Source organism: Anthonomus grandis, chromosome 8 (genome assembly GCF_022605725.1).
Source record: "Anthonomus grandis grandis chromosome 8, icAntGran1.3, whole genome shotgun sequence".
NCBI lineage: Eukaryota > Metazoa > Arthropoda > Insecta > Coleoptera > Curculionidae > Anthonomus > Anthonomus grandis.
In genome coordinates, this window is record NC_065553.1 from 4,453,018 (window position 1) to 4,474,883 (window position 21,866).

General features: G+C 32.4%; 2 protein-coding genes across 3 annotated transcripts in view; one reads left to right on the forward strand and one right to left on the reverse strand.

The window, feature by feature from the left end:
- The window catches only part of LOC126739805 (zinc finger protein 599-like), a 30,061-nt gene extending 21,375 nt beyond the window's left edge, over positions 1-8,686 (reverse strand). Inside the window, exon 1 of the mRNA XM_050445622.1 lies at positions 8,519-8,686. Coding sequence (XP_050301579.1) covers positions 8,519-8,589 — 71 coding nt within the window. The 5' untranslated portion in view covers positions 8,590-8,686. The remainder of the gene's footprint in view (positions 1-8,518) is intronic.
- A 458-nt stretch (positions 8,687-9,144) lies between these two features.
- LOC126739878 (valine--tRNA ligase-like) overlaps positions 9,145-21,866 on the forward strand; it is a 45,785-nt gene continuing 33,063 nt past the window's right edge. Inside the window, exons 1-8 of one of the 2 annotated variants that reach the window (XM_050445695.1) lie at positions 9,145-9,334; positions 14,250-14,433; positions 14,487-14,668; positions 14,723-15,019; positions 15,067-15,243; positions 20,652-20,880; positions 20,937-21,095; positions 21,154-21,400. In XM_050445695.1, the coding sequence (XP_050301652.1) occupies positions 9,229-9,334; positions 14,250-14,433; positions 14,487-14,668; positions 14,723-15,019; positions 15,067-15,243; positions 20,652-20,880; positions 20,937-21,095; positions 21,154-21,400 (1,581 nt within the window). In that variant the 5' untranslated portion in view covers positions 9,145-9,228. Of the gene's footprint in view, positions 9,335-14,249; positions 14,434-14,486; positions 15,020-15,066; positions 15,244-20,651; positions 20,881-20,936; positions 21,096-21,153; positions 21,401-21,866 lie in introns of both variants that reach the window. The other variant, XM_050445694.1, reaches the window with a different exon arrangement.

Below are 21,866 nucleotides of genomic sequence, written 5' to 3' on the forward strand. Positions count from 1 at the left end.
TTAAAACTTTCTTCTAAAAAACATTTATTTGTTCAATAAAATATTCTAACACTGGCCGGTTTTTCTATACTTGAAATCCAAAATTACTCACAAAAATTACCATAATTTCATAAAATCCCCGATATCAGACTTGTCGGAAAAATGATCTGTATCAACCTATCCTCACATTATCATTGGTCATAAAATGTTTTCTTTGAAGGTGTGAGGATTTTTAACAAACTTCCACGCAACATTAAGGATCATTCCTCCACATTCCTTGACCGAGTTTAGACCTCAGTTATAGAAGTTGATTATATAAATATATTCTACTATTCGATAACTGAAAATTTGGTACCCAGTATTACAAAGACTTACAATGCTATTGATCCTATTTGCTTGCTAGGTAGCAGTTCTGTATAGGACAGTTTTTGTCTTAGGCCTCTGAATTTTAAGGAGCTTAAGGAAGTATTTCAGTCAATAAATAATAAATGATCTTCTGGTGGGTATAACTTGTCAGTTTAGGTGTTTATTAGGATACCTGACTCTGCACACAAGATTCTTGTTTCAGCTTTTCCAAAGAAAGCCTCAGTTGTTCCTCTTTTTAATAAAGGGAATAGAGAAATACCATCTGATTACAGACCAATTTCTCTTTTGCTTTTTTGCTTCTGGAGTATTGTGTGACATATCAAAAGCCTCCGATTTTGTCATAGTATTTTGTTAAAAAAGGTAGGGAGGTATTAGAGAAACTTGTCTACAATGGTTCAAATCTTACTTGTTCGATAAGGTTTAATCTGTATAGACAAGTCGATCCAGTTATATGGAGATTGATTCTGGTTTTCCTTAGGGTTCATTGTTGGGTCCGTTCCTGTGTTTCCTCTATTTTAATGACTTGCCTAGAGTATTGGAATATATACAATTTTTGTTCATTTACATGCATAGTGTGAATATTGTAAAATGGCTTTTAAAGCCGCCGATACGGAGGGATATACCCGAAAAACGAAAAAACCCAAACTTTGAAGGCTGATATCTCGGCTTCTATAAGAGCTATCGGGAAAATTCCAACGGTTTTATCTTAGTTTCGTCATTTTGAATTCAACGAGATCATCCGCAAGGTCGTAGCTCTTACAATAGCCGAGATATGGCATTTTTGATGCCCATTTTTGGCCTCAAAAACGAGGTCGAAAAAATACTCGATTTCTTAGTTCTGCTCGGATTCCCTTATAACCCGGTATTTTCGCGATCTACTTGATGAGAACAATCCGCTGGTATAGTTAGTGCGAATTCGAAAAAAAAATTTTTTTTTTTAAAAATCTATACGTATAAATAAATAACGTATACAACGTATAACGTGAACAATAACGTATATCCGAAAAACGAAAAAACCCAAACTTTGAACGCTGATATCTCGGCTTCTATAGATGCTATCGGGAAAATTTCAACGGTTTTGTCTTAGTTTCGTCATTTTAAATTCAACGAGACCAGGGCCGCTCCTACCCGGGGGTGCAGGGGGTGCAGGGCACTCGGGCGGCAGGTCAGAGGGACGGCTTTTGCCGCCCCAAAAAAAACTAAATAAATATTTTTTTAATAAATATTTTTAAAATTTAAAAATTTGTTTCAAAAACTATTACACACATATTATTTTCAAATATTATACATATGTAAATATTATTAGTTATATTTCCGATTCAAATTTAATAGGTATACCTAGATATACGCTTCAGTCCGCTTCAGGTCGCAACGAGTTGGAAAAAATATGTCGCGACGAAGATTTTTTAGGAAAATACTTGTCTGTGGTCAAGGCATATAAATGCGTGCAGTGCGTGCACTTATTTCATTTTAAATTTTAAGCGTGTAGCCTGTAGTCGTGTAAATCGCAACGTTATTAAAAGCTTTTGTTTAGTATTGTGGTAAAACAGACAGTAAAAATTAAAAAGGTAAGTATCTCTACACATACGTTAATTTGATTAGATTTTTTTTGAGCTATCATATAAAATTTAAATATCGTTTTTATATTTTTGAAATATATAGGATGTTTGGAAAATGGGTAGCCAAACGGAAATGGTGGATGATTGAACCTACTGCCTATTTATAATGCATAATATTTTTTTATTTTTCCTGAAATTTAAGTTTTTTTTTCCTTTTTTTTAGAAACCTATTACTCCTATTAGAAATCTCCCAACTTTTTTACTCTTGAGATTTTTTAAATTTTTGTTAGCACAATTAATTTTATTTTAAAAAGTAATGTTGACTTATTTAGAGTCAAATAATATAATAACTAAAAAATAATAATTAATTTTGAACTTGAGGAAAAAATGAAAAAATGATATGCGTTATAAATAGCCAGTAGTCGCACTCATCCACTAATTCCCTTTGGCTACTCACCTTTCAAATATTAGTTATTTGCTTAATAAAAAAGTAGCATTTAATCTTAATATTTATTTTTTTTTTATTTGAAACATTAAAAATATATCGCTTTATTCATTCTGCAAAATATAGGATAACTTGGATTTATTTTAATTTTGGATCTGTTTTATTATAGATGTCTGATAATCGAAAAAAGCTTTCTGGAGCACAGTACAGAAAACGAAAGCGTGAAAAAGTAAAAAGGCTTGTAGTTCACTCCAAGCGTTTTTAATCCCAACAAGATCACATGACAAACCATCAAGTTCCCAAGCCCGAGATGAAAAAGTGACGGAGACTATATGTATAATGGTCAATAGCGGAGAAGAGAAGGAGAAAAGAAGGAGAACTCATCGAATACCAAAACTATAGTGGAAGGTGATGTTTTATTAGCAGAACAAGGATCTGAAGTAAGCTTTGAAAATATCAATGTCTATAAGGATCCTGGCTATTGGCCAAATGTTTTATTGGATAAAATTAAATTAACTCTGATAGAGTTAGGGCCTACGCAACTAACGGAGGCTGATATGACATTTCCTTTAAATAAAGACAATAGAGGATTCTCATCTATTTATCATAAAAAAAAACAATGTGTAATGGAGAAATAATTTCGAGGGTTTGGCTAGTATATTCTAAATCAAAAGATTTTGTATATTGTTTTCCTTGCAAAATATTTAAAACTTTTTCTGGTGGTAGTGGTTTGGATGAGGGTTATAACGATTGGAGACATTTAAGTCAACTTATAGAAAGACATGAAAAGTCAAAGAGGCATATTTGTAATACAAAATCTTGGCTTGATTTAAAACAATCAATTTCTTCTAAAACGACAACTGATTCACTAAACGAGAAATTAGGAAAAAGATAGATGGGTTTCTGATTTGAAAATTATAATTTATGTTGTCAAGTTTTTAGCCGGTCAAAATTTGAGTTTTAGAGGTGAAAATAACAAGATATACGAGCAATAAAACGGAAGCTTTTTAAAATTAATCGACACAATTACCAGGATTAAAAGAACTCCATCAAATATGCCTCAATATTTAGGTGTTCATATTCAAAATGAATTAATTTTCCTTCTGGGAGAGCAAATAAGACATGACATTATATCTACGTTAAATGCTAGTAAATATTTTTCAATTATTTTGGATACGACTCCTGACGTGAGTCATCAAGACCAACTAACTATTGTAATAAGGTTTGTTTTATTAAATAATACATCAAAGCAAATCGAAATTAGAGAGCATTTTTTGGGATTCATTTTAATATCAGATTCGACAGGACAAGGCTTAACTAATGTTTTATTGGATTTTTTGGAGGGTCGCAATAATGGTTTACAAAAAAAAAATTATTGAATTGAATCCTAGAGCTTTTTACGTGCCTTGTGCAGCCTATAGCTTAAATTTAGTTGTTAATGATGCTGCAAAAGCATCTTTAGAAATTACAAGTTTCTTTGCTATTGTGCAGGAACTTTACGTTTTTTTCTCCGCATCAACTAAACGTTGGCAAGTTTTAAAAGATAAAATCCCAACGTTAACACTAAAACCTCTTTCTAGTACTAGATGGGAAAGCAGAATAGATGCTCTGAAAGTTCTTAGACATAATTTAGGAAATATACAGGGTTACTGGTAATTCGATACATTCCTTTGGAGATGTGATAGGGGAGGGGGTAAGAAGTAAATTGAACCCTAATATGTATTATGCAAAAGTTGATAGTTTTCGACATATTTAATTTTTTCTGTTTTTCTTCAAAATGTAGACCTTAGTGGTTTAAAAGGCAGTTTCCAGAAAATCCGCTGTATATTTTTTTAACTTTTTAGGCAAAGTACATGCTCAACAAAATAGTGTTACGTTTGTAATGGCAAAAGTCCCGCAAATAATTGTAACCATAGGTAAATTCTCGATGCAAAGTGTAATTTTTTTTTCTTAAATAAAATACTACACTTTCTAGTGGATATTTTTTGAAAAAAAATTATGCTACATTCTTCAAAATTTACGTAAAATTTTCTTATTATCTAAGCTAACTTATAGGCTATAAATGCTACCAAAAATTTTAACAGAATTTTGTATTTTTATTATTAATAGTAAGAACGCACTTGAAAAATGCCAAGTGGTATTTACTTCTATGGTACTTAAGTACTATAGCAACAATTTGTTTTTTTAATTTTATTGTTAAAAATTTGATGTGTAGATAGTCTGACAGCAATAATTGTTGTGGAAAGTAGTTAAATTACGAGTTTCGAGTTTATTTTTCTCGTGTTTTCAAAGAAGGTATTCTATTGGTTTCTGCGCTATGGCCACGTTTACTAACGCTGAATATGCAGATATTATGTTTGTTTATGGGTTTTGCAATGGTAATGCCGCGGAGTCTCGCCGAGAATACCAACGTCGCTTTCCGAACCGCCGCATTCCAAATGTCCGTGTTTTCGCTTCGACCTACCGAGCTATCGCTGAAACTGGATCCGTAAAACCAAGAAGAGGTGACGCTGGCGCTCCTCGCGTATATCGAGCAGAAGATGAGGAGGAAATATTAAGACATTTTGAAGATGATCCAACCACATCCACTAATGCCGCACTAATGCGCAGCAAACAGGATCATCGCAATGGAAAGTTTGGTCCACGATTCGGCAAATGGGAAGCCATCCTTACCATTATACGCCTGTCCAAGGATTGGAAGAAGGGGGGGGACCCGATAAGAAGGGTAGAATTCTGCAGATTTATTATACATTCTGATGCAGACAATAGAACTTTTTTAACCGACATTTTGTGGACGGACGAGTCAAAGTTTAGTCATGAGGTCATTACAAATTTTCATAACCTTCATTTTTGGGCCGAAGAAAATCCCCGTTTAACAAGAGAAAAGAGTTTTCAAAAAAAGTTTTCTGTAAATGTGTGGATGGGACTTATTGGCCGGGATGTAATAGGACCACATTTTTTCCCAGACCATTTAAACGGGGATATTTATGAAATTTTTTTACGACATGACCTACAAGATCTTTTTGACGATATTCCTCTCGCCGTTAGAGGACGAATGATATTTCAACATGACGGCTGTCCAGCTCATTTTCGGCGGTCAGTTCGGCAGTTCCTGGATGAACGTTTCCCGAATCGTTGGAATGGTAGGTCAGGTCCAATAGCTTGGCCAGCACGAAGCCCTGACTTAACCCCGCTTGATTATAGCATATGGGGTCAAATGAAAGCACTGGTTTATGCAAACCCAATAATTACCCGGGAAGATCTTATCCAAAGAATAACCAACGCTGCCCAGCAGATCAGGAATACTAAGACTGAAATGAGAAGGCGCTGCCGAGCCTGTATTCGCAATAGAGGCTCTCATTTTGAACAAGATTTGTGAAGGTAAATACTGATAAATGCGTGACTTTACAATTTATAATAAAAATACAAAACCATGTCACCTAACTTTTAAGCATTTGTATCCTGTGAGCTAGCTTAGGTAATAAGGAAGTTTTAAGGAAATTTTGAAGAATGTAGCATAATTTTTTTTCAAAAAATTTCCACTAGAAAGTGTAGTATTTTATTTAAGAAAAAAAATTACACTTTGCATCGAGAATTTACCTATGGTTACAACTATTTGCGGGACTTTTGCCATTACAAACGTAACACTATTGTGTTGAGCATGTATTTTGCCTAAAAAGTTAAAAAAATATACAGCGGATTTTTTGGAAACTGCCTTTTAAACCACTAAGGTCTACATTTTGAAGAAAAACAGAAAAAATTAAATATGTCGAAAACTATCAACTTTTGCATAATACATATTAGGGTTCAATTTACTTCTTACCCCCTCCCCTATCACATCTCCAAAGAAATGTATCGAATTACCAGTAACCCTGTATATGACGCTTTATTTGCAATTTACTCTGATAATAACAGGGACTCCGATACCAAAACTATGGCTAATTCATTACTCTTAAAAATTAAGTCGTTTAAATTTATTTGTTCCATTATTATATGGTATAATGTGTTAACAAAAATTAATATTGCAAGTAAAGTGATGCATGAATCCAATGTTGCCCTACTTAATATTATTTTAATCTTAAAACAGACTAAAACATATATATCTAGTATTAGATCAGATGAAGGTTTCACTGACATTTTAGAGGAGGCCAAAAAAGTTGCCGAAGATATTGATTGCGACCCTTCGTTTCCTCCGATTAATATTGTTAGACCCCGAACAAAAAAGCGTTTATATGACTATGAGTGTGTAGACGAGGCCCCTAAAAATCCAGTTGATCAGTTTAAAATTAATTTTTATTTTGTTATATTAGATACTACATTATTAAAATTGGAAGAAAGATTCGAGCAAATAAAGCAACATGATACGTTGTTTAATTTTCTTAACAACCTACATAGCTTTCTCCAAACAGAAAAATCAATTAGGTTTGCAAAATGTGAAGCTCTTGAGAAAATTTTATATGATCCATCAAAAAATGAAAAAGATATTTTAGCTCAAGATTTATCTGATGAAATTGATAATGTTGCACCCTATATTTCCCCTGAAATGAATGCCTTAAATGTTCTTACCTACCTATTTGTAAATAACCTCATCTATGTTTTTCCCAATTTAGTAATTTCCATTAGAATTTTCTTAACATTACCTGTCACAGTAGCTAGTGGAGAAAGAGGCTTTTCTAAACTCAAAATAATAAAAAATTATTTACGATCCACAATGGGTCAAGAGGGGCTTTCTGACTTATCAATAATTAGTATTGAAAAAGAAATTGCAGAAAATATAGATGTGTCTAACATTGTTTTAAAACATGTGCATTAAAAAAAGCGAGAAAAGCAAACTTTGTATAATCATTGGATATGTTAGCTACCTGCCTCTTTATGTATACATATTATAAAGTGCATGTTGCGTATGTAAATAATATGTATGTATTTAATTACAACTTAAATGTATGTATATTAATTAAATGTTTGTATTTAATTACAACTTATTTGTTAATGCATTACTTTACAAATAAATTGTAAATAAAATTATGACTTAATATAAAATAAAGTGTTTATGTTTCTAAAATGTTGTTTTTTTTAACGTTAAATTATTTTAAGTTATTGATTTACAAATGTTTATCACAGGCCGGATTCGGTGGGGTGAAGGAGGGGCGACAAAATTTTTTTCGCACCCAGGCGGCAGATACCCTAGGAACGGCCCTGAACAAGATCATCTGCAAGGTCGTAGCATTTATGATTTGTGACCTCTATTTGTGGCCTCAAAAACGAGGTCGAAAAAATACTCAATTTCGTAGTTCTGCTCGGATTCCCTTATAATCTGGTATGCGGATGCCAATCTTTTAACATTTGTTATTATCTCCAAAACAATAATATTTTGAACTTTAAATGTAATATTAACAATATAATCTTGGGTGATAAATAATATCAAAAACAAAATACTAGTAATATAGTGAACATCACAAAATTTTATATTAAAATCAAAGTCAATGGCTTGTTAAAAAATCTATCCATTGAACTCAGGTAAACTTACTATACTTTTCAAAACATCTTTTGGAAGGCCAATGAAACTCCACTGGATAAAGATAATTTAAAATCAATTGGATTGTACAAAATTCTCATTTAGAGGAAGTCCATAATTAATTCATGGACATTTCGACAAAGTTTGAACCAATGTAGGACATTCATTGGAGAATGAATAATTCTGAATTATATCATAATTCGGGATTTAATTTAATTTGTGCCCATAAAAATGCGGTTATAATTACAAATTTGAGGTTAAGGTATTCACTTCCACAATCTGTCTGTAAAATGTAGTGTTTTATTTAAATTATTTTATTTAGTCTTTGTGGTGTATTAGTTGTAAGAAATAAAAAGAAAACATTAAAATGAGACGTAAACTGTAATATTATTATTATTTTTTAAGAAAAAAATGGCTGTAAACCAGTATTATGATATTATAGTAATTATAAGCAATATTTAAATTATGTGAATATATGACCCTTAATACGATAATCTATTAAAACAAAAAAAACTACTAATTTAACTTCCATCTCAATGACTGAAACGTGACAGTTTCCATTTTCCAACCGACTTTTCACCGTCAAATGTTAAAAAAATTGAATTTTTTCGATAAAAAAATGAATAAAATAAACGAAATTTCTAAGCAACTCACCCGCTATGGCCGCTGTCGATTAATCTTTGCAAATTTGAAATTTCCGCCTCGGTAAACGAATTGCATTCCATGTTTTTCTCTCAGACAAAAAAAAATGTACCTATTTTTCGGCAAAGGTAAAATTTTGTTGGTAACCAGAAAATGGCGACGGCCTGGTCACCATTTTAACAGTAAATTTGAATGTCGCGGGTGTGCAAATAATTTAATTGTATTTTTTTAAGTTTCGTGTATCAAAAATGTCTCTTGATTAAAGAAAATAAATGGAAAAGATTAAAGAAATTAACTATTTTAAATATCAGGGTTAAATAAAACAAATTTGCTCTATAAATAAGTAATATTTATTAAATTTCATGTTGAAGAGCACGTGGCGCCATCTTTTCACGCAGTCTCAAAGTAAAATCAATAAAAATAGATTTTTATTAACTTTCAATCGTAAGACATATTTTTTGCTGGAAGTTTTAATTAAGCACGAACCAATTCCAAGCAATAACAATTCCCGATGTGTACTTTCACCAAATTTTAAAACATTTTTAAAAATTCAACCCTATAGCCTACAGCCCGGCTTACGGTTTCTATCTCGCTTACACTTATATTGCTGTCTCTGCTACTTTGACAAGTAACATAACCTCAACTCAACACCGAAACCAAAATGTAAACAGACTGCAAACTGAGAATAATTTTATAAGTTTTCCTTTTTAATAGGCTTTAAAATGTTAATACTTTCCCGGCATTGCGTTTTATGCAGCCATAGTTCAAAGTTTTTAAGTTCTTACACTGCAAGAAGGAAATATTTTTCTGAAAATAGCGTAAAAAATGGTAAGAGATTGCTATGAGGTTTTGTCCATTTAAACCCTTTGTTTTAAATTAGAAACGTAGCTATAGCAGTTGAAGATAGTAGAAATAGATTCTGGATTAGAACTAGATTTGGAATGCTTAAAATCATTGAGAAATCATCCGTTTATAGGATTTCATTTTACCTCAAAGGATCAGCTTATATTAGAGAATGAATCAAACAAACTATTCCAGGAAAACCCTTTTAAAAACGATTTTATCCAATTTAACGATCTGCTCATACTTATTAACCAATTTTTATATCCCCCATAGACTTTAACATATTATAAACAAACTGTAAACCTTTGATCATATTTCTCTTGCAGTGCAGAGCCAGAATGGCATAAGCATTGGAAGAAAAACATTAAAACTTGTACAACAGCTATCACAGAACAATTATAATAACAATACAATATTACAGTAATATCTGTTTACAATATTTAGAGCATCCAATAAATATTCTGCCAGGACAGTAATTCACCAAATATTTTTGTCCTTTCAGCTAAGATTTTTCTCAACCTTCCAGAAACGGCGCTAAAGGCACTTGTTGACGCAATTAACCTTTCTTGGAGCAAGGGGATATTTCCATCTTGCCTAAAATCAGGTAAAGTTATCCCAAGTCACAAGGGTGGAGCTCTTGATAATCCTTCCAACTTTCGTCCCACCTCTCTCTTGTCTACGCTATCAAAGGTAATCGAAAAACTGGTTAAAAATTGAATAATGTCATTTTTAAAGTCCAAAAACATCCTCACCAGACTTCAATTTGGCTTTTGTGAAAATACCAGTAGCAATGATGCCATGTTTAATTTTTTTCAGAAGCTTTACTCCCAGATAAATGATGGTGGAATATCGGCGGCAGTTTTTTGTGATTTGTCGAAGGCTTTCGATTTGTGTCTGCCATAGGATTCTGCTGCGGAAGCTTCATCATTATGGATTTCAGGGAGTTTCATCTTCTTGATTTGCATCCTATCTGCAAGATCGGCAACAACGAGTGCTTGTAGGATCTAAGTACTCTGATTACCATCCTATCACTTTGGGAGTTCCTCAGGGTTCAGTTTTGGGGCCTATATTTTTTCTCCTATACATAAATGATCTTACCAATCTTAATGTACAGGGGAAATTTATTCTATTTGCCGATGATACCACATTTCTTTGGCACAGCCCAGATACAGATACTCTGCGAACTACATTAGCAACTGATCTTCAGGCAGTAGATCTCTGGTTTGAATCAAACTTGCTGTCACTAAATCCTCAAAAAACCAAATTATTGTGTTTTAAGTGTCCTCTAGACCACATGCCTTTTTCTAATTCAGTAGTTCAGCAGTTTGATAATACAAAATTTTTGGGTATATTCATTGACAGAGAGCTCAGATTTGAAGAGCATATCCTTGGCAAAAAGGTGTCTGCAGGTTGTTTTGCAGTCAGAGTGGCTACCCTGGAGCTTGGCATGGAGTTTGGAAGATCTGTATATTTTTTATTAATTGAATCCCACCTTAGGTATACCATTTGCTTCTAGGGTAATGCAGCTGCCTACCTTCTACAAATGCTGCTTCTTTTACAGAAGTGTGCTGTAAGTTGCATCTGTGGGGCTAAACCAAGAGATTCCTGTCACCCATTATTTGTTAGGCTGGGCCTACACACTGTCTTCTCCCTCTACATTCAGGAAGTGGCCTGCTTACTTTTTGCAAATCACTTTCAATTTATAACCCCAAATCCAAGAGACTTAACGCGTTAAGTGAACGATCTAAATCTTCCAATCCCCTCCTCCACATTAACTAAAAAATCTATTTTCTACGAGGGAATCAAAATTTTCAATCGTTTACCAGGTGGAATCAGGGAGGCAACATGTATTGACACTTTTAAACGTAAATTGAAAATACTTTTGACCGAAAAATGTTACTTTTCACTGGATGAATACTACGTCAACACATTCTAATTTTCCCTAAGTGTAAGTTTACAGTATTTGAATTTTATTTGATTTGTTTGTATGGTTAGAATTCTTTGCTGTCTTAGACTTGAGGGGATAATTGTGGAATTTAATTTACTTTTTATGTATTTTTTTCTGCTGTTCTTATGTATTGTTTTCTGATTTGTTTTAGAACTCGAGTGTGTATGGGGTGTAGTGGTTAAGTTTAGTGGTAGTAATTTAAGGTAGCTTTGTTTAGAACAATTTTTCTTTGTTAATAACGATAGAGGATGTAAAAAAAAATATGAGATTGACTTTGGTTATATTATAAATGATACCACACTTCCAAATTGTGACTCTGTTTGTGACCTGAGGCTCACATTGCTAGAAAAACATTAATAATTCCAACATAGGTATCACAAAATAGTCCAAATAACATCAAATCATTACAGCATTATACTTTTAAAATATTTAGAACACCTAAATTGCAGAACAACTAGTGTTTATTATTACCCTTACCTAGACAGTGCCGTTACCTAGTGTACTTTCAGAATTTAAGATATATTTTTCAGAGTCATATATGAATGCCAAAAAAAATTATAAAATCAGTATTCTCTTCTAGAAATTTTCCCTGAAAAACTCGGAATATACCAAGTAGTTGAAGTTGTATACCAAAGAGTTGTTGTAAAGATTGGCAATGACATTCTTCCTTTAAAAATAGAATGCAAACAGTTGGGGCTTATTTTAGATGACGAATTAAGGTTTGAAAAACACATTACTATGTGCATTCAAAAATGTATAGAAAATCAACATGCCTTATATAACTCTAGAAATTTTCTTAATCAAAAACTAAAAAAAATATATGTGATTTAATGGCTCTCTGTTTTTAATCATTCTGATGTTTTTTATAGACCTTGTTTAACTGCAGGGTATTGTAAGAAAATAGAACGAGTTCAAAAATATTGTCTAAAGATTTAGTATTCGCCACAGACAACCAGCAAGTCATAAACTGGAGGCCTCCAGGTGGGTAAATATGAAACAGAGGCATTTTATTCATAGACGTGTATTATATAATAAAATATTGAAGCTAAGGTCTCCTCAATATTTGTTTTAAAAAATCACATTCAGGACAGATGTTAATACCCTTAATTTGCGATTCACCATCATACTAGACATCAATCCACAAAACTCGAGAGATCTTTTACATATGACCTGGCAAAATTCTTTAATAGTCTACCCTCTGCCCTTCAAGTAGTTTTATGATTAAAAAAAAAATTATTTTTCTTTTTAAATTTGTCAGTTTTAGAATCTTCTTTTAATTTATTGAAGTAGTGTATATCTATTTCTTCTTAAGGATAGGTGTATAAATCAGCTGAACAAATTATGTTCCCCTGCACTCTTTCCTTTTCGTTGTATATGTATATATTTATACTTGAATAAAGATTATTATTTTATTATTATTACTATTATTATTATTATACCAGCAATGTTCATGACGTGATGTTCTGAACATTCAAACCTTCATGAAACATGGATCAGATAATGCTGGAATGTTTAATTAAATTATGAAGACTTATTATATTATACCCCATTGAAATACAAAGTTTTAATCTTAATACGTGAAACTTTTAAAAATTAGGTTTTATTTGAATATGCCGGGAGTTATACAGTCTATACATAAGAAACAGTAATAACCTATATAACGTAAACCAAAGATTTTCAGAAAAAATTCATTTAAAATTTGTCATTTTAATTTTTTTGATTATTTTTCTCGGACAGGCACTTTTTTAAATGCTCTTTAACGAATTTCGTGTTTTAAAATTAGAAATTGTCTTGCTTACAATACTGCTAATTCAGCATTTTGTTCATGACGACTTGTTGGACACCACTCTTGTGTGCAACAACTATTTTTGTATGAAGATCTTCCACGAGGCATATCCACTAAAAAACTATTAACAGATCTCAAGTAAAGCGAAATGAGTTTCTCTATTTATGTCCAACCTATATTTATTTGGATTCATATACACATATATTTATATATATGGATTATGAAAATAAGAAAAGGAATATGGAATGTGATGAAAAAAACGCCATTCTTAAGACCGACAATATTTTTAGGAAATAGTAATTTAAATACTGAAGGTTTTTAAAATATAAGGAATTTTAAAAACTTTTTCTACTTTTGTCCGATAGTGTATATACAACCAAATATACTACTATCTGAAGGAAAGAACATAAAGACATCTAAAATAATAATAAACCCATAAGTAATACACAAGTTACAAACAAAACATTATATAAATTACAGTCTATTCTATTATATATCTAACAAACTAAATTTATTCTTAAAGACTTGGAGTGAGCTTCCAAAAGGATCTAGGGTTGGATTTCATAGGATAAGGGTTAGATACAAGAGGGGATTGTAGGATTAATTTTGCTAAGTAGAGAAGACCAATTTACAGATTTTCTCTTCTGGATGATAATGCTCAATCCCTGTATAAAAGGTTATAAAATTGCTTTATATAATTTGGTAACATTCAGAGATTAATGGTTATTGTGTGCCCACTCTACATAGATATCAAGATTTGACTGTAAAGGTCATCTCCAAATAGTTATGCTTCATTGATAAAAAACACAGATGATCACCCTGAGGTACTGCAGATCTTACCTCTATATTTTTTTAACAAAATGGTATAATTTGCGTACAATTGAGTCAAAATTGCCATACTTTGACTGTCCAATAAAAAAAACTGCATACACACTTTCACAAAAAAAAACGGTAGCTATACATGTATGTATAATTGCTCATACTAACATAATTATCAACATTACTTGCTTGCTAAACATTTTACTTAACTGGCTTTAAAAAGTTTCATTTGAATCAAAACAGTACTACTATTGCGGAGAATGTACATTAATTATTAAAAAATGCATTTAATTTAGTTAAAAAAAATATATTTAACTATATTATAAATGAAGTTGTTTTATCTATAGAATTAGCTGCAGCTTATAAACCCCATGAAATAGCAAACTCAAAGTCGCAAGATACATATTTCTGCTCCAAAGTGGCATCAAATGAACCACCCTTTAGCCTCATACTGCCTCCACCAAATATAACCGGTACATTGCATTTAGGTCATGCCCTCACCAGTACAATTCAAGACGTTTTAGTGAAATGGTGAGTTTAGCGTTTTATTTATTGTTAAAAAATCGATTTAACTTAAATTTCAGGCATAAAATGAAGGGCAGAAAAACAATGTGGGTCCCAGGCCTAGACCATGCAGGTATAGCGACCCAAGTTATTGTTGAGAAGAAATTATGGAAAGAAAGGGGCTTAACTAGACACGATTTAGGCAGAAGTGAATTTGAAAAAGAAGTCTTAAAGTGGAAGAATGAGAAAGGATTGACCATAAGTAACCACACTTTTTATTACTCCTATTTATTAAGCTTATATAGCAATATTTTAGTTCAGCAATTAAAGTGCTTAAATATAGATTTAAATTGGGACAAGGAAACCTTTACCATGGACGAAAAGCGTTCAAAAGCAGTAACAGAAGCATTTATAAAATTGTTCGAAGATGGTTTAATTTATAGGGCAGACCACTTAGTAAACTGGTCTTGTGCTTTACAGTCTGCAATTTCTGATATAGAAGTGGAGCATATTCAAGTAAATGGCCTCACAAAATTGACAGTTCCTGGCTATGATAAACCAGTGCAATTTGGATTTTTAACTAAGTTTGCTTATAAGCTTACAGATTCTGAAGGTCAGTATTTTCATTTTATGTAATTTTTTTTTTAATTTCAATTTTAGAGGAAGTAATAGTGGCTACAACTCGCCCAGAAACAATGCTCGGAGATGTTGCTGTATGTGTGAATCCTAAAGACACACGGTATAGCAGATCAATAGGCAAAATGTTGTACCATCCCTTTCGACATGAGAGAATTCCTATCATTGCTGATGAGTTTGTTGATCCGGAATTCGGAACAGGTAAAAAGAAACTTTTGAGAAAGAGCATACAAGGGTGGGGTTCAAGGAACGTTTCTAATTTGAAACCAGTAGGTAGAAAAAGTCTTCCTTTGACTAAAATCCTTCTAAGAATATCTTATTTAAATTATTCTTAAGTATAAAAAATGCCCCAACCAAAACTGCTGTAATTTCCTAAGCCCTTAACTCAGAATCACGTTTATACCCTTAATTCTATAGTCAGAAGTCAGGAAAAATCTGCACTAATAATAATATATATCACCTTTGGTTGCTCTTAAAATAATCGAATATAAAGTATCAATCTGTTAACGAGGTCCAATGAAAAACTGTTCAAGTTCTATACTTTTAATGTGGTACAGTAAATTAAATTAGTAAAAATTACAGGAAGTTATATAGAGTTAATTTTTATACAACATACGCCATTTATTTGATGCATGAGTCACACGTCACACCAACACAAAGAGAGACCCAATTCTTAAACTGATTTTACTTAATAATCACCCCCTTTCAATCCTGCAATTATCATTTATTTAATCTTTAAGATATTTAAGCTTTACAGTTTCTTTATCAACTGAATCTCTTGATGTCTTCCTCTTGCTTGTTTTGTACGCTTCGTTTCAAGTGTTCTGGCCATCTTATTACTCGAGTGATTAACTAACCTTCAAAATTTCACAAATCAAGAAACATATTTATTTGAACTTGATAATAAAATTATACTTTGTTTTTTGGTTTTTCCAATGTATGACATGTTTATAAAAAATACAAATGTTGAAAGGTTGGGAAAAATTCAGATAGACTTCTACTTTCTATCTATCGTACAACTTGCAAAATCTGTATCAGTAAATACTAAGATAAGATATTTATTATTTGACATATTTCTAACCAAAATTCGGTGTTGATTTCAAATGTCTAAAATCTTTCAAAATACCCAATGCTCTTTTTGAAAACTAGTATGAAATTGACTATAGTAGGTAATACTAAAACTTAAATCTAATCAATTCCCTATATGGAAAATCCTAATTAATTTTGTTACTGTCATTTAACTTTAAGTCAATTTTAGGTTGTACTGGAATAGATAGATAATGCTCTACATTCAAGCATATTAAACTTTTTCAAAATTTTCTAAATTAACTCTTTTTGGTGAATAGAAAGATATGACTCTTTTTTATGATATTTAATCCTAAAAATTTCAAGTCAGTTTTTGATATACTGCTACATAAATTCATTATTTCAAATTTTTACATTCAAGTTCATTTTTACAGTTATTCAGTTTTTCTTAAGACCTAGACAATATAACTAAATCATCAACTGAACTACTTAAAACATATCATCAGTAAAATACAAGCATGGATCTCATTGCGATTTCTTAGACCCCATTTAAATCAGGTTTACATTCATTTTTTCGTACCAACATTTAAGAGCTTGTTGGAGTTCATATGCTTTTCTTAACTTACACACACTTTTGAAGTCGTTATTCTCTATTCCCTTTGGTATTTCCATGCAGACAGTTTCTTTCGGTTCACCTTTTAAAAAAAGCACACTTAATGTCCAATTGTGACAAAAATAAGTGCTCCTGAATACTTAGAGAGAAGAGTATTCTCTCCTTTTGTATATTATATCTTATATATATTATATTCTCCTATTCTGTATATTATAGTAAGTTTCATCATCCTGGCAAGGACTGACACTTAGTTTCTTTGAAAGAACAGACTTTTTTGTTTTTTTTTCGTTCAGTCAGATGTAGGATTTACATCTAATTTCTTTTCATCATAATTTTCATTATGATTAGGCACATTGCAATCTTCATCACTATGTTTACCATTCAACTTTTCATGACTGTCATCTTCCTCCTCTTGAATATACTTCATATTCTGACTTGTCAATTTATCTTTCATATTTCTTCTACTCGACAAATGATCAAAGATTATATTTCTTGCAGAAAAACTCTTTTTTATCCGTAGGGTTTCATAATCGATAACAATTATCAGTATTGCTTACGAGATACATTTCCTGGCTTTTTGCATCTAATTTGTCCTGTCGGTTTTCCACTGGAATGTGAACATATGAAGTGCATTAAAAAACTTTAATTTTAGTTAGGTTGTACTTGTGACCATAGCAAAGATCATCTGGTTTCATATTGTTTGCCATGGTAGAAGTGGGTGTTTGTAAGGTATGCTGCAGTTGACAGTTTTTTCCAAAATCGCTTTTCCATGTCTGCTTCAAAATTTATATTATTAAAGTACGACTGTAGCTCTCAGATATGCCATTTTGCTGAGATGTTCTAGGAATTGTATATTCTAATTTTTTGCCGCTTTGTTTATATAAGTTTTTAAATTTATGAGACTCTCAGAAAAAAGATTAAATTTAGTCTTTACCAAAGCCAAATACTCTTTAAATTCATCAAGTTCTTCACTTTTAGTATTCATAAAGTATCCAATGGCAAAGTGAGAAAAAATACCAATAAAAGTAATGAAGTATTTTTTACTATCAATTCTCGATGGTTTCATTGGTCTACAGACATCACTTGACGCTCTGGTGGTAATGCGTTGAAAGGCTATCGACTGTTTCCCTTTTATACAAATTTCACTGACTTTCGTATTGTTAGCTTGGCCTCAATGTTCTCTTGAAAATAAAATGTTATTATATGCATATTTCTCTTTAATTTACGTTTTTCTAGTTACATATCATTTATGCTTTTGATGCTGATGGCTTCTCCCTCAAAGATTACTTTAAAACCTCTTGCTTCTTTACAGACTGCAGATTGTGTGTCAACCTTTTATACACTAACAAATTTTCCAATATTGGTTTCCAGTCCACTTTGAGTTTTCAGATGTAAAGTGTCCTTCATGTGTGCTTGTACTGCTTCATCATTCTTTGCAACCCTTATAGAATGACGTACTAATTTTTTTTGTTACTATGATTTGTATAAAAATACAATTACACAACCTGAGTCCACAATAACGTTTATAAGAGAACCGCTTGACAAATTTCTTGACAAAGGTCAGGAAAGGGATTTATTTCATTATTCTCTGAGTTGTTCACCATATTACATGCTCTATTTTTTCTTATTTCTATTATCAAACGCACTTTATTTTAATTTTAGGTAATCTGCCTTCTTATGCTCCTTTAATCTACAATTATAGCACTTAAAATGGAAATTTATCTTTATTAAACTTCTTGTAAGTTACAAACGCATGGCTTTGTTCTTTTTGGCATTCTTTGGTCCCACTACACACCTCTTTTCCTCTTGTTAGAACTTTGGCTTTGCAAAATCCCAAGTAACTGTTGTTTGATTTTGCTAAAAAATATCAATAGCGGTCAATACGTAAATTCCAGGCATAACCACTATTTAGACATTTTAGTTCCACTGATGGTTCCACCACAGTTTTTTAAATCGGTGACAGTTTTCTCAAAATCTATAATGAATTCATTCGGTGAAATTTTATCCATATATCTCAGATTTCTTAGTTTTGTTCGCGCCTGTATTTGGATACCCAACCCACTTTCTTTAAATTCTTGCTAAAGTTTCCATAATGTCCTTAGCTGCCACTTTTGTTTTGACCAATTCCAAAATATTATCAGCCAAAAACTGAACTATAAGATTCCTGGCTTTGATGTGTTTCTTTTTCCACTTACCAATCATTGTTTCATGTAGATGGTCCCTCCGAAATAATATCTAGAACATCATTGTGCTCAAGTATCAACTTTATCCTGAACCCACAATTTTCAACTCCTATCCCATCAAATATATTAAGTGATCTTTGATTAGACATTTCGGACATTTTTACTAATACTTCTCTTACAATTTCACAAAGGTTCAAATACAAAAGGTACACTACCGCTCAAAAGTATTTGCCCACATATGACTGTTTTAAAGTTATAACTAAAAATAATAAACCCATCAGTTATTCTTATGAAACGGTTTATTTATAACAAAATGAATATAAACAATACATTTTTCAATTAATTAAATTTAAGAAAATCAAATTTTGGATTCATCTACATGTCCGCCTCGATTTTTAATAACAGCTTCACAGAGTTTCGGTAGTCTTTTAATTAATTTGTCCAAAGTTTCCTGAGGTATCTTGTGCCACTCTTCTTGGATAATCCTCCACAAGTCTTCTTTTGATGTGGGGCATGATTTTCGCACTTGTCTATCCAGTTTTTCCCACAGTAATTCGATAGGATTGAGGTCCGGTGATTGTGGGGGCCATACCATAACTTTCAGAAGATGTTGCCTTTGTAATTGACCTAAATATTGCTTGCACAATTTCGACGTATGCTTGGGGTCATTGTCATGTTGAAAGATGAAGTTTTCCCCAATTATTCGAGTACTAGAAAAAAGTACATTGTCATTTAAAATTGTTTTGTAACCCTCTTTTCGAAGAATTCCCTCTATTCTAATTAGATCGCCCACTGCAGATCCTCCGAAACAACCCCACACCATCACCGAACCACCACCGTGTTTAACCGAGGCCACTGTACAGTTCTCAGCGACCCTTTCATTGGCATAACGGCGAACAAAAACTCGCCTCTTCGTTCCAAAAACCTCGAATTTCGACTCTTCACTCCAGAGAACTTTCTTCCAGTCATCAATGGTCCATTCTTTGTGTGATTGGGCCCGCTCAAGTCTTTTCTTCATATTAACATCCTTCAGTAGCGGTTTTGATACAGCTAAACGTCCTTTAAGACCAGCATTATAAAGTCGCCGTTTTACTGTCGAAACACTGACCGCTTTTTTACACTCCTTGTTGATTTTTGCTGTGATTTCAGAGGCGGTAAGGCGTCTATTGCGTTTGCTTGTAATTATGATATTTAAATCCTCCTTTGAACTTATAGCCTTTGGCCTTCATGATCGAGGTTTGTTGCTAATAGTCCCTTCTCTGTTGAATTTCCTAACATTACAATCGACAGTCCGCCTTGGAATTCCCAAATCCGTCGAAATTTGACGGTTAGTCTTTCCAGCCTTATGAAGCCCAATGATAATATTTTTTGTTTTCATGGTATAAAGATAAGATTTTTGTATCTAATTTAAAATATTAAAAAGAATACATGGTGGGCAAATACTTTTAAGTGGTACTGTATGCTTGTATACACCACAACACAGAATTTACTTTTTTCCAACAAATCCCAAGCCCACCACCTGCTGATGAGGTAAAATTAAAAACTTCTTAAGTTCTATACTTTTAATATGGTAAAGTAAATTAAATTAGTGAAAATTACAGGAAGTCATAAACGACATACGCTATTTTTAATGCCGCTTTATACCAACACGAAGTTAACAGTTAGCTTATTGGCAGACCCAATTCTTAAGCTAACTTTACATAATAATAATTCCAATTGCTACATGTGAACACAATCCTAAATAATCTTTGAGCTACTTTCGTAAATAATTTAGAAAATCTATTTAGGTGCTGTTAAAATAACTCCCGCTCATGACCCAACGGATTTTGAAGCAGCTAAACGTCACAATCTCAAACTTATCCCTGTAATAAATGAAAAAGGCCTTTTAACAAATGTTTGCGACGAGTTTACCGGTATTAAACGATTTGACGCCAGAGAAAAAATCCTTAATCGACTGGCAGAGGTACAGCTATTAAGAGGAACCAGTGACCATTCAATGACTGTACCCGTTTGTAGGTACCGCCTTCGCCTATCAAAATATTCATGGAAAATTTTATAATTTAGTATTTTAGTCGATCAAAAGATGTAGTAGAATACTTAACAAAGCCTCAATGGTTCCTAAGCTGTTCCCAGATGGCAGAAAGAGCCGTCTTAGATGTCAGAGAAGGAAAACTGCAAATTGAACCTGCTGGTTTTGAGAAAGTGTGGTATCAATGGCTTGAGAATATTAGGTATAGCAATCATGTTCTTCGAAAGGGACCAAATTATTTAATTTTGAATAAATTTTAGAGATTGGTGCATATCCAGACAATTGTGGTGGGGACATAGAATACCAGCGTATTCATGTCATAAAAAAGAATCGATGAACGAGCCCGTTTGGGTGGCCGCTGAAAATGAATCAAATGCGAAAGCCAAAGCGTCCAAATTGTTAAAATGTGATATTAATCATATCGAGTGTGTTCAGGATCAAGATGTTTTGGACACATGGTTCTCTTCTGGATTACAGCCATTTTCTGTTCATGGATGGCCTGAAAAGGTAATAAGGTGCTTTTTAAATCAAATTAGCTTCTTGAGAAAATTTAAACTTAAAATGTAGTCTATTCTGAATGTTTTATTGGTTACATGTTTTGGCTATAAGGGCATCGGCAGACCTACAATAATAATTCGTATATAAAAAAAAATCATTAGAAGAGACAAAAAGTGAGTCGTCAGAAAAAACTTCTTTTCTCCATGTTTTTGGTGAATACTAGAATTTTAGATGTAAATTGTTTTGTACCCAACTAGCATTTTTGGCAACAGCTACGTAATTGCGACTATAAAGAATACTTTAAAGTTGTGGTTACTAGTCGCGGGAACCGTTTAGGCACCATTCTGTTACCACTTTTTTACCAAAATTAGAAATGATTTTGCTGTAGCAAATACGTAATTCTATCGTCCCGGGAACTTCTTTTTAACGTCCCATAGTGGTTTTCGGGATGTCATAAAGTAGTAATCGTGCAGTG